The following is a 17,457-nucleotide window of genomic DNA, read 5'->3' as shown; positions in this document are numbered from 1 at the left end:
AGTTTAGCTTTGTTTGATGGCTTGTGACCATCCATCTTCCACAGGTTGTCAATAGGCTTCAGATCTGGAGATTGGGCTGGCTATGACAGGGTGTTGATCTGGTGGTTTGATTCATGCGTCCTTCACAAAGATAAATCTGCCTTATTCTAGGTTAAATATTCAGCTTTGCCAAACACCTGGTAGTTTGATGGTTGAACTGAGACCTGGGAAGGCCTACAAGCCACAGTGTCTCACACCCACTGTGAAATTTGGTGGAGGATCAGTGATTATCTGGGGCTGCTTCAGCAAGGCTGGAATCTTTGTGAATGATGCATGAATCAAGCTACGTACAAGATTATCCTGGAAGAAAACTTTTATTTTTCTGCACTGCGCTGTTTTTTTTCCAGCAGGATAATGCTCCATACCACACAGCCAGGTCAATCAAGGTGTGGATGGAGGACCACCAGATGAACACCCTGTCATAGCCAGCCCAATCTCCATATCTGAACCTCATTGAAAACCTCAGGAATGTGATCAAGAGGAAGATGGATGGTCACAAGCCATCAAACAAAGCTGAGCTCCTTGAATATTTGCGCCAGAAGTAACAGTCACCCGACAACAATTTGAAAGAGTGGTGAAGAGCATGCCAAGACGCATAGAAGCGGTAAATGAAAATCAGATAAAACAGTTTTGTTTTTAAAAATGAATATGAACTTTTTTCTTTGCCTTATTCGAGGTCTGAAAACACTGCATCTATTTTGTTATTTTGACCAGTTTTCATTTTATGCAAATAAATGTGGTTATAAATGACAATATTTTTATTATGAATTTGGGAGAAATGTCAGTAGTTTGAGTAAAATAAACATTTTTGTTTTATTCTATAAACACATACCTGTAAATAGTAAAAAAATAGAGCAACTGATCATTTTGCAGTCTTAATTTTTCTAGAGCTCTCAAAATAAGAGAAATAAGACTGGTAATAAAAATCTGATGAAATGAGATGAATCGCTACATACCAAGTAATTGATAGTAGTACTCTCTTCTCCACGTCCCATATATTTAAAGAAACGATGATCAGCTACGACTAGCATCTTGCAAGTGTTCCTAAGTGGGTCTGGTTCTTTCTGCCTCTTCTCACGATGTAAATATCCTGTTTTGGGATGAGGTGCAAGAGAACCAGTTAGTTTACATTAGGGTATGAAACACATAATTTTACACATGAGCTTATTTGGCCAATACTAGGAGCCATCCAGATAAATAAATCTTGTTTCAGCTTATACTGCTTGAAAAATTATGAGTGACCGTGATGTGAATAAAGGGACCCGTGTTTTAGATGTTTGGCTTCTTCATGTCTGTCCAGCAATTGTGCAAATTCAGATGAAAAACAGGAGACAAGAGGGGTGCCTCATGTGTGAGTCAATATGCTGAATCACAAATGATTACATGTATAGCCAAGTGGGTACTCACATTTAGCCCAAGTACACTTATGTACTGGTAGGTGCAGGCTAGTAACTTAGGGTGTACCAGCTAACCCTATGCAGGTGTAAGTAGGTCAATGCAGGGGGATCCTACTGCACTCAAAAGTTAGTGGGAAGTCAGTAGCAGTGATTGTAACTGCTATAGATGAAGGTAAACCAAAGCTTGTATCAAAAACAAAATATTAAAAACATTAACAAACAATGGTTTAAAATGCAACGCGTTTCTCAGCCCTAGCTTGGGCTATTTCATCAGGCATTCTGTCAGATACCTATTTTGTATTTATACAAAATCTGATCAATAGCTGCAGGATAAAGCAACAACACTTGGCAGCAAGCAGGCAATGCTCACAGTAAAAATGCAGGAGTCCTCTGGTTACAAAAATACAGTCCAGTACATGGTAAACAAGGAAGCTGCAACAAATTGTATGAACAAAGCTGGATCAAACTGTTGAGGGTTGCAAATAGCAGAGATCAGCAAGCAAAGCAGGATACTACACATTACACAGGTATTCTAAAAGGAGGGGATTAACCTCTTCAGTACTGGGAATTTCAGAGAAAAACTTCATTTAAACAGAAATAGTTATTTTTTTCTTTTTGTATAAAAACAATATATTTATTTTTAGTAGACAATCCAAGGTATTGATCTAGGCCCATTTTGGCATATTTCTTGCCACTTTTTGGCCACCAAATGAGATTATATTAAAAAAATTGATTACTTTTTCACAAACTTTGGGTACCTCACTGAATATATTTAGACAACTTGGGCAGTAATAAGACAAAAGGTTTTAACAAATGGGATCCACTCTTTGTTCAGAAATAGCAGACATGCATGACCATGACATTGCTTTTTGGTAATTAGAAGGCGACCATAATTGCAGCTGCTTATCACACTAATATTCCTGGCATTTAATGGGTTAATCAGGTAGCTGTAGTGTAAAGATTTCCCACCCCATGATCCCTCCCAAACAGTTCTCTTCCCTCCCTCAATGCCCACTGCAGTTTTAGTGCATTTTTTTTCACTGTAGGGATCCCTCCCAAGCGGCTCCCTAACCCTCCCCCTTCTCAATAGAAGCCACCATTTTAGGTACTGGCCGCTGTCTGCCAGTACACTGTTTGTAGCTTTGTTTTTTAATTTTTTTATTTCTGTAGTGCAGTGATCCCTCCTCCCACTCAAGCAATTATCACTAGGAACCCCCTCCCCCTGTTACAAATAGTTTCTGTAGCGTAGTGGCTTATCCATACCCTTCCCTCACCAAAGAAGTTATCTGAAGCTTTGGGAAACCTCCCCCCTCCCATGATGCGCCACCTGCCCGCCCCCCTCCTTACTTCCCACATGACCCACGGAATCACAGCAGGCAAATACAGACAGTAACACCGAGTGTCACTGTCTGTATCAGCGATCTGCCTTCATATGGTAAAGGAAGAACAATCAGTTCTTCCTTACCATATGAAGGCAAATGCCTTCTGCCCCTGGCTGCAGTTTCCGCTGTCAAAGCTGACCGTGATGTCCGCAGCATGAGCCAGACTGTAGGGCATAGGTACTACGTCAACAGGGTAACAGGTACGCTAGACAAAGTACTCTGTGACGTAGTAACTACATCCATTTGGCTTAAGCGGTTAAAATGTTAAACTGGAAAGAACAGCAAGGCCATACAAGAAAATTCAGGTATTGAGAGATTAAACTGTAGTAGTCATTTTTACATTAGTTCAGTTATAGGGAATAACAACCCTGTAATATACTTTCATTATTTTGTCCCTTTTCATGTAATTTAGTTCTGAAAAAGGAAATTTATGCTTACCTGAAATTTATTTCTTTTACGATATGACGAGTCCACAGATTTCATCCTTACTTGTGGGATTAAATCTCCTGTTAGCAGGAAGTGGCAAAGAGCACCTCAGCAGAGCTGTATATATAGCTCCTCCCTTCCCTCCCCCTCCAGTCATTCGACCGAAGTTAGGAAGAGAAAGGAGAAGCCAAAAGGTGCAGAGGTGACTGAAGTTTAATAAAAATAAGTACATACCTGTCTTAGAAATGACAGGGTGGGCCGTGGACTCGTCATATTGTAAAAGAAATAAATTTATCAGGTAAGCATAAATTTCCTTCTCTTTTACAAGATATGACTAGTCCACGGATTTCATCCTTACTTGTGGGATACAATACCAAAGCTACAGGACATGGATGAAAGGGAGGGACAAGACAGGAACCTAAATGGAAGGCACCACTGCTTGAAGAACCTTTCTCCCAAAAACAGCTTCAGAAGAAGCAAAAGTATCAAATTTGTAAAATTTGGAAAAAGTGTGAAGAGACGACCAAGTTGCAGCCTTGCAAATCTGTTCAACAGAAGCATAGTTTTTAAATGCCCATGAGGAAGCCACAAGCCCTGGTAGAATGAGCCGTAATTCTTTCAGGAGGCTGCTGTCCCACAGTCTCATATGCCAGACGGATGATACTCTTCAGCCAAAAAGAAAGAGGTAGCCGTAGCTTTCTGGCCCCTATGCTTTCCAGAAAAAACAACAAATAATGAAGATGATTGACGAAATTCCTTAGTCGCCTGCAAGTAAAACTTCAGGGCACGGACCACGTCCAAGTTATGCAACAGACGCACCTTCTTAGAAGAAGGGTTAGGACATAAAGAAGGAACAACAATTTCCTGATTAATATTCTTATTAGAAACAACCTTAGGAAGGAAACCAGGTTTGGTACGTAAAACCACCTTATCAGAATGGAAGATAAGATAAGGCGAGTCACATTGTAACGCTGAAAGCTTATGGTAGATCTTTCTAGTAACAATGTATCAATGACTGAATCAGAGAACCCCCGCTTAGATAAAATCAAGCGTTCAATCTCCAAGCAGTCAGTTGCAGAGAAACTAGATTTGGATGTTGGAAGGGTCCCTGAATGAGAAGGTCCTGCCTCGATGGAAGCTTCCACGGCGGCAGGGATGACATGTCCACTAGATCGGCATACCAAGTCCTGTGAGGCCACGCAGGCACGATTAGAATTACTGAAGCCCTCTCCTGTTATCTGAGCAATCACCCGGGGAAGGAGAGCAAACGGTGGAAACACATAAGCTAGGTTGAACGACCAAGGCACTGCCAAAGCATCTATCAGTTCGGCCTGAGGATCCCTTGACCTGGATCCGTATCTTGGGAGCTTGGCATTCTAATGAGATGCCATCAGATCCAATTCCGGTCTGCCCCATCTGAGGATCAGAGTGGCAAAGACCTCCGGATGGAGTTCACACTCCCCCGGATGAAATGTCTGTCTGCTTAAAAACTCCGCTTCCCAGTTGTCCACCACTCCTGGGATGTAAACTGCTGACAGATAGCAAGAGTGAGCCTCCGCCCACCAAATTATTTTGGATACTTCTGTCATTGCTAAGGAACTCCTTGTTCCTCCCTGATGATTGATGTAAGCCACAGTCGTGATGTTGTCCAACTGAAAGCGGATGAATTTGGCCGAAGCCAACTGAGGCCACACCTGAAGCGCATTGAATATTGCTCTCAATTCCAGAATATTGATTGGAAGAACAGACTCTGACTAAGTCCACACACCCTGAGCCTTCAGGGAATTCCAGACTGCACCCCAATCTAGTAGGCTGGCGTCCGTTGTCACTATAACACATGAGGGTCTGCGGAAGCATGTCCCTTGGGACAGATGATCCGGCGACAACCACCAAAGAAGAGAGTCTCCCGTCTCCTGATCCAGATCTATCTGAGGAGACAAATTTGCATAATCTCCATTACACTGCCTGAGCATGCTCAGTTGTAGCGGTCTGAGATGAAAACGAGGAAACGGAATGATGTCCATTGCCGCCACAATCAATCCAATTACCTCCATGCACTGAGCCACTGATGGCCGAGGATTGGACTGAAGAGCTTGGCATCATGTATTCAGAATCTTTAACTTTCTGACCTCCGTCAAGAAAATTTTCATAGAAATGGAATCTATTAGAGTTCCCAAGAAGGGAACCCTTGTCTGTGGAATTAATTAACTCGTTTCTAGATTCACCTTCCACCCGTGAGTCCTCAGAAAGGACAGAACCATGTCTGTATGAGACTTTGCCAGATGGCAAGACGCCTGGATCAGAATATCGTCCAGATAAGGCGCCACTGCAATGCCCCGCGGCCTGAGAACCGCCAGAAGTGACCCTAGAACCTTTATGAAGATCCTGGGTGCTGTGGCCAACCCGAAGGGAAGAGCCACAAACTGAAAATGTTTGTCCAGAAAGGCAAACCTTAGGAACTGGTGATGATCCTTGTGGATAAGAATATGAAGATATGCTTCCTTCAAGTTCACGGTAGTCATATATTGACCCTCCTGGATCAACAGTAGAATTGAAGAATAGTCTCTATCTTGAAGGATGGGACTTTGAGAAACTTGTTTAGACTTTTTAGATCTAAAATAGTTCGAAACGTGCCCTCTTTTTTGGGGACCACGAAAAGATTTAAGTAAAACCCCTGCCCCTGTTCCAGTATTGGAATGGGACGAATTACTCCCATAGTAGAGAGGTCTTTTACACAACGTAAGAACGCCTCTCTTTTTATCTGGTCTACAGACAATCATGAAAGAAGAAACCTTCCCCTTGGGAGAGAATTTTTTAATTCCAGTTGATACCCTTAGGACACGATTTCCAGTGTCCAAGGATCCTGAACATCTCTTACCCAAGCCTGGGCAAAGAGAGAAAGTCTGCCCCCTACTAGATCCGGTCCCGGATCGGGGGCCGCCCCTTCATGCTGTCTTGGTAGCAGCAGCGGGCTTCTTGGGTTGTTTACCCTTGTTCCAAGCCTGGTTGGGTCTCCAGACGGACTTGGCCTGAGCAAAATTCCCTTCCTGATTGGCTGAAGAAGAGGGGACTCCTTTAAAGTTCCGAAAGGAACGAAAATTATTTTGTTTACCCCTCAGTTTAGCAGTTCTATCCTGACCCTTACCTCCCATAATGTCAGAAATGATTTCTTTCAAGTCAGGCCCGAATAGGGTTCTTCCTTTGAAAGGAATAGCCAAAAGCTTTGACTTAGATGACACATCAGCAGACCATGATTTTAACCATAACGCTCTACGCGCTAAAATGGCAAATCCGGCATTCTTAGCTGCCAATTTGGCAATCTGAAAGGCGGCATCTGTAATAAAAGAATTAGCCAGCTTAAGAGCCTTAATTCTATCTAAAATATCCTCTAAAGGAGTCTCAGTCTTAAGAGACTCTTCTAAGGCATCAAACCAGAAGGCCGCCGCTGTGGTAACTGGTACAATGCAGGCCGTCGGCTGAATAAATAACTTTTTTCTTATCCATAGGGTCTTTGAAAGCACAACTGTCCTCAATAGGAACAGTTGTATGCTTAGCCAGGGTAGATATAGCTCCCTCCACCTTAGGGATTGTTTGCCAAGAATCCCGAACAGTGTCAGATATAGGATACATTTTCTTAAAATTAGGAGGTGAGAACAGGATACCCGGTCTGTCCTATTAACGAGTAATAATTTCCGAAATTCTCTTAGGAACCGGAGAAACATCAGAGTAAGCAGGCACCTCTAAGTATTTGTCCATCTTACACAATTTCTTTGGTGGTACCACAATAGAGTCGCAGTCATTCAGAGTCGCTAAAACCTCCCGAAGTAACAGGCGGAGGTGCTCAAGCTTAAATCTAAAGGACATGACGTCTGAGTCCGTCTGAGGCAACACACTTCCCGAATCAGAAAGTTCCCCCTCAGACAGAGGTTCCCTGACCCCCAATTCAGATCCCTGTGAGGGTACATCAGAAATAGCCAACAAAGCATCAGAGGTCTCAGTATTCAAATTGACCTCTGTCCTGCTGTCTCTGCCCTGTAACACTGGAAACTTAGATAAAACCTCTATAAGGGTAGATGACATAACTGCAGCCATATCCTGCCGAGGAAATGAAGTAGACGCGGTTGAAGAACCTGGCGTCGCTTGGGTGGGCGTTAAAGGTTGTGACGCTTGGGGAGAACTTAGCGGCATACCCTGATTCTCCTCAGACTGAGAATCATCCTTAGACACACTTTCCTTAAATAAAATCTGCTCTTTACATTGTAAGGCCCTTTCAGTACATGAGGGACAAAAAGTAAGAGGTGGTTCCACAATGGCATCTAAACACATGGAACAAGTAGCTTCCTCAAGTTCAGACATATTAGACTAGCAATAGCAATAATAGTTGTTCTTTACTTGATATATTGTACACTGAAGTCAAAACATATATTAAAAAATATTTGAACCAAAAAGGGTACTGCGCCTTTAAATAATAAAAGAGCAACAATTTTTCTGTTATTAGACAAAAAGACATTTTCAGCAATAAAAATTGCCCCTATGTGCCCAAATTAGTTTAACTATATTGCACCACTAGTTAGGACATATTATATATCAAATTATATCAACTTTGTCAGATTTATCATATACATCGTATTATCAAATTTGGCCCCTGCACCTCGCCACAGCTCTGCTGTGGCGCCTACCTGCCCCCAGATCACACTGAAGGAACGTTCGGGGGCCTCTCTGTCCTCTACAATTATCAAACAGAGCTAGGCCCCACCGGAGCCTCAGGATCTTGCTACCGATCTTGAAAACACACTGCGCGTCTGAGCGCGCAAAAATAGGCCCCGCCCACCGTGGGCATAACTCCTAGCCTACCGAGACCTGCATGGGTAGAGAGAAAAAAAAAAAAAACATGTCGGTCCTCCATATATCAGCCATGTGCCCCACAACATACACACTCTGCGCAATAAGCGCCTCTCAGTGCAAAACAAATCCTGTCAAGTCAGCACAGTATAACGAAAGTCTAACCGCATCTCCCAGCATCAGCCCACATAATAAATTTAAAGTGACATACCAGCACACTATTAAATAATCAAAATAACAGGGAATTCCAGGTACACCATTTTCCTATAGTGCATACTGATTACCCCTCCCCAGCTAGGGAATATTGTCAGCCTGTTCTGATGTATCAAGTCTCCCCAGAAACAAATGACTGAACATACCTCAAAGCTGCTTGTAGCATGACAATGTTCTCCACACTGAAGATTTTTCTTTACATTACCTTCAGCAGCTCTGTGGGAACCAGTATGGATCTTAGATAACGTTTGCTAAGATCATCAACATCAGGGCAGAAAAATAAAAGGTCTCCACTCCTCTTGGGGAGGTATAGACTGACCATTTCTCCCTGAGAAAAATAGTACCCACTGGCACCATTTTAAAATAAAAAACTTCTTGATTGAATAATCTAAACTAACACCTCACTTTACCTCTTCTTATCACTGACACAGGCAAAGAGAATGACTGGGGGGGGGGGAGGGAAGGGAGGAGCTATATATACAGCTCTGCTGGGGTGCTCTTTGCCACTTCCTGCTAACATGAGATTTAATCCCACAAGGATGAATTCTGTGGACTCGTCATATCTTGTAAAAGAAATTGAGGATTTTCTAATTCTAATAACTTGAAATGCACCCTGCTGACTTTTCAAAGCCACCCCTGATAGATACCTTTTGCTAATTGTCTTTTACTGATAACAGCAGCAAAATAATTTATATTAACAATGCAGAGACTAGACTTCTTGTCTGCAGACTGAATTTTAGATTGGCCCAAAAAGCAAATGGTGGGTTTAGTTTGCCTACTGAAAATCAATTGCAATAAAAAAAAAAAAAAAAAAAAAAAAAAAAAGATGTTGAGCGATATAGAGATATATATATATATATATATATATATATATAGATATATATATAGATATATATATATATATATATATAAAATACCAGGGACCTTTTGGAGCAGAGCCATGCCCATTTATGGAATTTATAGCCCCGCCCACTCCAATCCAACTCAAAACAAGCACATAAAATACTAGTAGTATACAGATTGCTTAAAGCAATAGGAAAAAACATAATTTATGCTTACCTGATAAATGTATTTCTCTTGTAGTGTATCCAGTCCACGGATCATCCATTACTTGTGGGATATTCTCCTTCCCAACAGGAAGTTGCAAGAGGATCACCCACAGCAGAGCTGCTATATAGCTCCTCCCCTCACTGCCATATCCAGTCATTCGACCGAAACAAGCCGAGAAAGGAGAAACCATAGGGTGCAGTGGTGACTGTAGTTTAATTTAAATTTAGACCTGCCTGAAAAGGACAGGGCGGGCCGTGGACTGGATACACTACAAGAGAAATAAATTTATCAGGTAAGCATAAATTATGTTTTCTCTTGTTAAGTGTATCCAGTCCACGGATCATCCATTACTTGTGGGATACCAATACCAAAGCTAAAGTACACGGATGATGGGAGGGACAAGGCAGGAACTTAAACGGAAGGAACCACTGCCTGTAGAACCTTTCTCCCAAAAACAGCCTCCAAAGAAGCAAAAGTATCAAATTTGGAAAATTTGGAAAAAGTATGAAGGGAAGACCAAGTTGCAGCCTTGCAAATCTGTTCAACAGAGGCCTCATTTTAAAGGCCCAGGTGGAAGCCACAGCTCTAGTAGAATGAGCTGTAATCCTTTCAGTAGGCTGCTGTCCAGCAGTCTCATAGGCTAAACGGATTATACTCCGAAGCCAAAAAGAAAGAGAGGTTGCCGAGGCCTTCTGACCTCTCCTCTGTCCAGAGTAAACAACAAACAGGCTAGATGTTTGGCTAAAATCTTTAGTAGCCTGTAAGTAAAACTTCAAGGCACGGACTATGTCTAGATTATGCAAAAGACGTTCCTTCTTTGAAGAAGGATTAGGACATAATGATGGAACAACAATCTTAGGTAAAAACCCAGGTTTTGTACGCAGAACAACTTTATCTGAATGAAAGATCAGATAAGGAGAATCACAATGTAAGGCAGATAACTCCGAGACTCTTCGAGCCGAGGAAATAGCCATCAGAAAAAGAACTTTCCATGAAAGAAGTTTGATATCAATAGAATGAAGGGGTTCAAACGGAACCCCTTGAAGAACTTTAAGAACCAATGGAGGAGCAACAGGTTCAAACACAGGCTTAATTCTAACTAAAGCCTGACAAAATGCCTGAACGTCTGGAACTTCTGCCAGACGCTTGTGTAAAAGAATAGACAGAGCAGAAATCTGTCCCTTTAAAGAACTAGCTGATAATCCTTTGTCCAAACCCTCTTGGAGGAAGGACAATATCCTAGGAATCCTAACCCTACTCCATGAGTAATTCTTGGATTCACACCAATGAAGATATTTATGCCATTTCTTGTGGTAAATTTTCCTGGCGACAGGCTTTCGTGCCTGTATTAAGGTATCAATTACTGACTCGGAGAAGCCACGCTTTGATAGGATCAAGCGTTCAATCTCCATGCAGTCAATCTCAGAGAAAGTAGATTTGGATGATTGAAAGGACCTTGTATTAGAAGGTCTTGTCTCAGAGGCAGAGTCCATGGTGGAAAGGATGACATGTCCACTAGGTCTGCATACCAGGTCCTGCGTGGCCACGCAGGTGCTATCAATATCACCGATGCTCTTTCCTGTTTGATTTTGGCAATCAGACGAGGGAGCAGAGGAAACTGTGGAAACACATAAGCCAGGTTGAAGAACCAAGGCGCTGCTAGAGCATCTATCAGTGCCGCTTCTGGGTCCCTGGACCTGGATCCGTAACAAGGAAGCTTGGCGTTCTGGCGAGACGCCATGGGATCCAATTCTGGTTTGCCCCAACGGAGAACCAATTGAACAAACACCTCCGGATGGAGTCCCCATTCCCCCGGATGAAAAGTCTGACGACTTAGAAAATCCTCCTCCCAGTTCTCTACACCTGGGATATGGATCGCTGACAGGTGGCAAGAGTGAGTCTCTGCCCAGTGAATTATCTTGGAGACTTCTGACATCGCTAGGGAACTCCTGGTTCCCCCTTGATGGTTGATGTAAGCCACAGTCGTGATGTTGTCCGACTGAAATCTGATGAACCTCAGTGTTGCTAGCTGAGGCCAAGCCAGAAGAGCATTGAATATTGCTCTTAACTCCAGAATATTTATTGGGAGGAGTTTCTCCTCCTGAGTCCATAAACCCTGAGCCTTCAGGGAGTTCCAGACTGCACCCCAACCTAGAAGGCTGGCATCTGTTGTTACAATTGTCCAATCTGGTCTGCGAAAGGTCATACCCTTGGACAGATGGGCCCGAGATAACCACCAGAGAAGATAATCTCTGGTTTCCTGATCCAGATTTAGTAGAGGGGACAAATCTGTGTAATCCGCATTCCACTGACTGAGCATGCATAATTGCAGCGGTCTGAGATGCAGGCGCGCGAATGGCACTATGTCCATCGCCACTACCATTAAGTCAATTACTTCCATGCACTGAGCCACTGTGGGGTGCGGAATGGAGTGAAGAACACGGCAAGCATTTAGAAGTTTTGATAACCTGGACTCCGTCAGGTAAATTTTCATTTCTACAGAATCTATTAGAGTCCCTAGGAAGGAAACCCTCGTGAGAGGAGATAGAGAACTCTTTTCTTCGTTCACTTTCCACCCATGCGACCTCAGGAATGCCAGAACTATCTCTGTATGAGATTTGGCAATTTGAAAGCTTCACGCCTGTATCAGGATATCGTCCAGGTAAGGAGCCACCGCTATGCCTCGCGGTCTTAGAACCGCCAGAAGTGAGCCCAGAACCTTTGTAAAAATTCTTGGGGCTGTAGCCAACCCGAATGGAAGAGCTACAAATTGGTAATGCCTGTCTAGAAAGGCAAACCTTAGGAACCGATGATGATCTTTGTGAATCGGTATGTGAAGGTAGGCATCCTTTAAGTCCACTGTGGTCATGTACTGACCCTCTTGGATCATGGGTAGGATGGTCCGAATAGTTTCCATTTTGAATGATGGAACTCTGAGGAATTTGTTTAAGATCTTTAGATCCAAGATTGGTCTGAAGGTTCCCTCTTTCTTGGGAACCACAAACAGATTTGAATAAAATCCCTGTCCTTGTTCCGGCCGCGGAACTGGATGGATCACCCCATTACTAGGAGGTCTTGCACACAGCTTAGGAATGCCTCTTTCTTTATCTGGTTTGATGATAACCTTGAAAGATGAAATCTCCCTTGTGGAGGAGAAGCTTTGAAGTCCAGAAGATATCCCTGAGATATGATCTCCAACGCCCAGGGATCCTGAACATCTCTTGCCCACGCCTGGGCGAAGAGAGAAAGTCTGCCCCCCACTAGATCCGTTTCCGGATAGGGGGCCGTTCCCCTTCATGCTGTCTTGGGGGCAGCAGCAGGCTTTCTGGCCTGCTTGCCCTTGTTCCAGGACTGGTTAGGTTTCCAGGCCTGTCTGGAATGAGCAACAGTTCCCTCTTGTTTTGAAGCGGAGGAAGTTGATGCTGCTCCTGCCTTGAAATATCAAAAGGCACGAAAATTAGACTGTTTGGCCTTTGATTTGGCCCTGTCCTGAGGAAGGGTATGACCCTTGCCTCCAGTAATGTCAGCAATAATTTCCTTCAAGCCAGGCCCGAATAAGGTCTGCCCCTTCAAAGGAATGTTGAGTAATTTAGACTTTGAAGTCACGTCAGCTGACCAGGATTTAAGCCATAGCGCCCTACGGGCCTGGATGGCGAATCCGGAATTCTTAGCCGTTAGTTTAGTCAAATGAACAATGGCATCAGAAACAAATGAGTTAGCTAGCTTAAGTGTTCTAAGCTTGTCAATAATTTCATTCAATGGAGCTGTCTGGATGGCCTCTTCCAGGGCCTCAAACCAGAATGCCGTCGCAGCAGTGACAGGCGCAATGCATGCAAGGGGCTGTAAAATAAAACCTTGTTGAATAAACATTTTCTTAAGGTAACCCTCCAATTTTTTATCCATTGGATCTGAAAAAGCACAACTGTCCTCAACCGGGATAGTGGTACGCTTTGCTAAAGTAGAAACTGCTCCCTCCACCTTAGGGACCGTCTGCCATAAGTCCCGTGTAGTGGCGTCTATTGGAAACATTTTTCTAAATATAGGAGGTGGGGAAAAGGGCACACCGGGTCTATCCCACTCCTTGCTAATAATTTCTGTAAGCCTTTTAGGTATAGGAAAAACGTCAGTACACACCGGCACCGCATAGTATCTATCCAGCCTACACAATTTCTCTGGAATTGCAACTGTGTTACAGTCATTCAGAGCAGCTAATACCTCCCCAAGCAATACACGGAGGTTCTCAAGCTTAAATTTAAAATTAGAAATCTCTGAATCAGGTTTCCCCGAGTCAGAGATGTCACCCACAGACTGAAGCTCTCCGTCCTCATGTTCTGCATACTGTGACGCAGTATCAGACATGGCTCTAACAGCATTTGCGCGCTCTGTATCTCTTCTAACCCAGAGCTATCGCGCTTGCCTCTTAATTCAGGCAATCTAGATAATACCTCTGACAGGGTATTATTCATGATTGCAGCCATGTCCTGCAAGGTAATCGCTATGGGCGTCCCTGATGTAATTGGCGCCATATTAGCGTGCATTCCCAGAGCGGGAGGCGAAGGGTCTGACACGTGGGGAGAGTTAGTCGGCATAACTTCCCCCTCGACAGAACCCTCTGGTGATAATTCTTTTATAGATAAAGACTGATCTTTACTGTTTAAGGTGAAATCAATACATTTAGTACTCATTCTCCTATGGGGCTCCACCATGGCTTTCAAACATAATGAACAAGTAGGTTCCTCTGTGTCAGACATGTTTAAACAGACTAGCAATGAGACTAGCAAGCTTGGAAAACACTTTAAAACAAGTTTACAAGCAATATAAAAAACGTTACTGCGCCTTTAAGAAACACAAATTTTGAAATAACAGTGAAAAAATGCACTTACACTAACAAAATTTTTACAGTGTATGTAATAAGTTAGCAGAGCATTGCACCCACTTGCAAATGGATGATTAACCCCTTAATACCAAAAACGGAATAACAAATGAAAAAAACGTTTTTAAACAGTCACAACTGCCACAGCTCTACTGTGGCTTTTTACCTCCCTCAATACGACTTTTGAAGCCTTTTGAGCCCTTCAGAGAAGTCCTGGATCATGCAGGAAGAAGCTGGATGTCTGTGTCTGTAATTTTTGCTGTGCAAAAAAACGCCCAAATAGGCCCCTCCCACTCATATTACAACAGTGGGAAGCCTCAGGGAACTGTTTCTAGGCAAAATTCAAGCCAGCCATGTGGAAAAAACTAGGCCCCAATAAGTTTTATCACCAAACATATGTATGTTTTAAAATACACTTTTATAAGAGTATGTATCTCTATTAATAAGCCTGATACCAGTCGCTATCACTGCATTTAAGGCTTTACTTACATTACTTCGGTATCAGCAGCATTTTCTAGCAAATTCCATCCCTAGAAAAATATTTTAACTGCACATACCTTATTACAGGAAAACCTGCACGCTATTCCCCCTCTGAAGTTACCTCACTCCTCAGAATATGTGAGAACAGCAAAGGATCTTAGTTACTTCTGCTAAGATCATAGAAAACGCAGGCAGATTCTTCTTCTAAATACTGCCTGAGATAAACAGTACACTCCGGTACCATTTAAAAATAAACTTTTTTTTTTTTTTTTTGTGTTTGAAAGTTTTTATTGAGGGAATAGCATTTACAAAGACAGCAAACCGCTTGCTCCAGCAAACTTATGACAATAGTAAACATACAAACAGTTAACAGACATGTGAAATACATAAGAGTATATAGGGGTAAGACCCCTAACCAGACTATTGAGTAGCATGTCCTAGGAGAAACAAAGTGCAGATGTTTAGAAATTGAGGAGCAAACCAACAAGCGCCCTCTTTTTCCCCCCAAAGTTATCTGAGGCCACTTTTGGACCCCAATAGAGTTACGTCACAAATCAGGGGGTTATTAAATGATACAGACCCTTTCGAGGCCTATACCAACTCGCTCCTTCATATGGCTGCTAGGACCCCAAAAGGGTCCGGGAAACTAGAAGTAAGATTAAAGGAGAAGGCAATCTGAGATAAAACAATATTGGAGATGTACACACCATGTATTATATCAGAGAAATAGGGTTACATTAACTGATATTATGGCTAGGTATTAATAAGTGAAAGGATATAGTCAATCATAAGAAAATTCAATCATATGGTACTGGGGCAGGAGCTAATATTTCACCCCTAAGGGACCTCGTGTATCTAGGTACTAGGTAAGGAAATCAATACCACTTGTTCTTTTTATATATAGTTCCTCGGGGTCATAAGCTGCAAAGAACATAGAAAACATGAAGGCTAGTTGCCCCGCCCCCCATATCTTTAGAGCATCCTTCCGGCTAATCAAACTTATACAGCGCCTATAAACCTAAGCCAATATCAATACACAATTTCATAGATAAACAGATTGCATTTTTTGAAGTACATAACAATAATCATAATACATCTTCCAATAGTGAGATCCGGAGAGCCATTCATACATACATGTAGGAACATACTATAACATGAGCTCTACAGACAGGACAGAGACTACCAAACTCTGTCAAATAGTAAGTATGGAGGGATGGTCAGTGATCCCCTACCATACACTTAAGGGGTGGGAGTAGAAGTGCAGAGAGGAAGTTTCTCATCTCCCACTGCATAAAGGGAGGAGGGGGGGGAGGAGGGGGGAAGGAGGGGGGAGGAGGGGGGAAAAGGAGGGGAAGGAGGGGGGGGGAGGGGGGGGAAGGAGGGGGGGGCGAGGAGGGGAAGGAGGGGGGGGGGGAGGAGGGGGGGGAAGAAGGGGGAGGAGAGGGGGGAAGGAGGGGGGGGGAGGAGTAATGGGCGACAGCTAGCGGTAATGTGCTGACTATCTTCTGGCCTAGGTCATGAACATTTCCATACTAGTTATACGGCTTATATATATATAAGGAGTGCATAGCTTTCTATAATGGGTGCATAGTTAGAGGCAGGAACAAGTAGTAGCACAACACAGTATATAGGCATCTAGGCGTTAACAAGTGTTATCTCTACATTATCGTAATATCCACCACCAGGAAAGTCAATCAAGTATACTGCGCGCCCACTAGTAACACTATTCTGCAATTTAGCTTCAGTACTATCAGGCTATGTGGGATGGTACCAGTAGGCAGGTGCTGCACTTTGTGCAAACTTGGTGAGAGAGACCTGTTTTCCATTAGATCCCATGGTTTCATACATGCAATGATTCCCCCAGCAGCAGATTCCAGTACATTCCCCTCTATAGACCTAACGTAATAAAGTGAGACCCTTTCCTTTCACATCCCTAGCTATTGAGTGTGCATTCAAATTTCAATCCATATATAAGATAAGTAACCAATACATAGAACATTCAGGTCATCTCTTTACATCCTAGATTCACGCACATGCTAATGAGAGTGGATACAAATTACAACATCTATATGTGAAAGGCAGCTTATACACATAAAAGGAGACAATTTCATGCTAAAGACAGAAATGCTTAAACATGAGCGTATTGATTAAGGCATGCAGTAGATTATAAAGTTTCCAATCCTGAAATGCGTAGGGAGCCCATCCAAGTTCAGACCTCGTGGCTTCATACAAACAGGCTCCCCACACATATGTACGCTACCCCCCACACTACAAACCCGTTCCATATATACAAACAATGGGTGCGTAACGGAGGCAAATTTGGAGGTATCCATCCTGACTGTTGCTTTATATATATGAGAGCAAAATCCTCCGCTTCAACTAAAGTAGCCAAGGCAACAGTTTTCAAGGCTCAGTGTGGTGTAAACGGCAGGGACCAAGAGATGTACTAGTCCCGAGCAGACCGCATCCCCGTTTGTGACCAATACCTCACCCGACTCCAACTGGATCATGGACGTCGGACAGCCAAGTGCCCCCAAGCAGTAAGATCCTAATCTGCAGGGCTGTGTCCAGATTTAAAGCGGCTGCGGGACTCAGGTCTGTAGAATGGCGGCAAACCGCTTTCTCCTTACTCACGTCGGCAGTGACATGACCGCGGGCGCTGGCCACACACCAACCCACATCTCCAGTAACCGTAACTGCTTCCGTTGTCTCACTGCAATAAGCGGGGGCTTCTTTGTTCACATGGATACTGTGC

General features: G+C 43.2%; 1 protein-coding gene across 2 annotated transcripts in view; it reads right to left on the bottom strand.

The window, feature by feature from the left end:
- ADAM17 (ADAM metallopeptidase domain 17) overlaps positions 1-17,457 on the bottom strand; it is a 306,921-nt gene that overhangs the window by 151,237 nt on the left and 138,227 nt on the right. For both annotated transcript variants that reach the window (XM_053709701.1, XM_053709702.1), the window contains one exon: positions 996-1,129. In XM_053709701.1, the coding sequence (XP_053565676.1) occupies positions 996-1,129 (134 nt within the window). The remainder of the gene's footprint in view (positions 1-995; positions 1,130-17,457) is intronic.

The sequence above is a fragment of the Bombina bombina genome, chromosome 4 (genome assembly GCF_027579735.1).
Source record: "Bombina bombina isolate aBomBom1 chromosome 4, aBomBom1.pri, whole genome shotgun sequence".
Classification (NCBI taxonomy): domain Eukaryota; kingdom Metazoa; phylum Chordata; class Amphibia; order Anura; family Bombinatoridae; genus Bombina; species Bombina bombina.
This window is presented reverse-complemented; position numbering and strand designations above follow the sequence as displayed.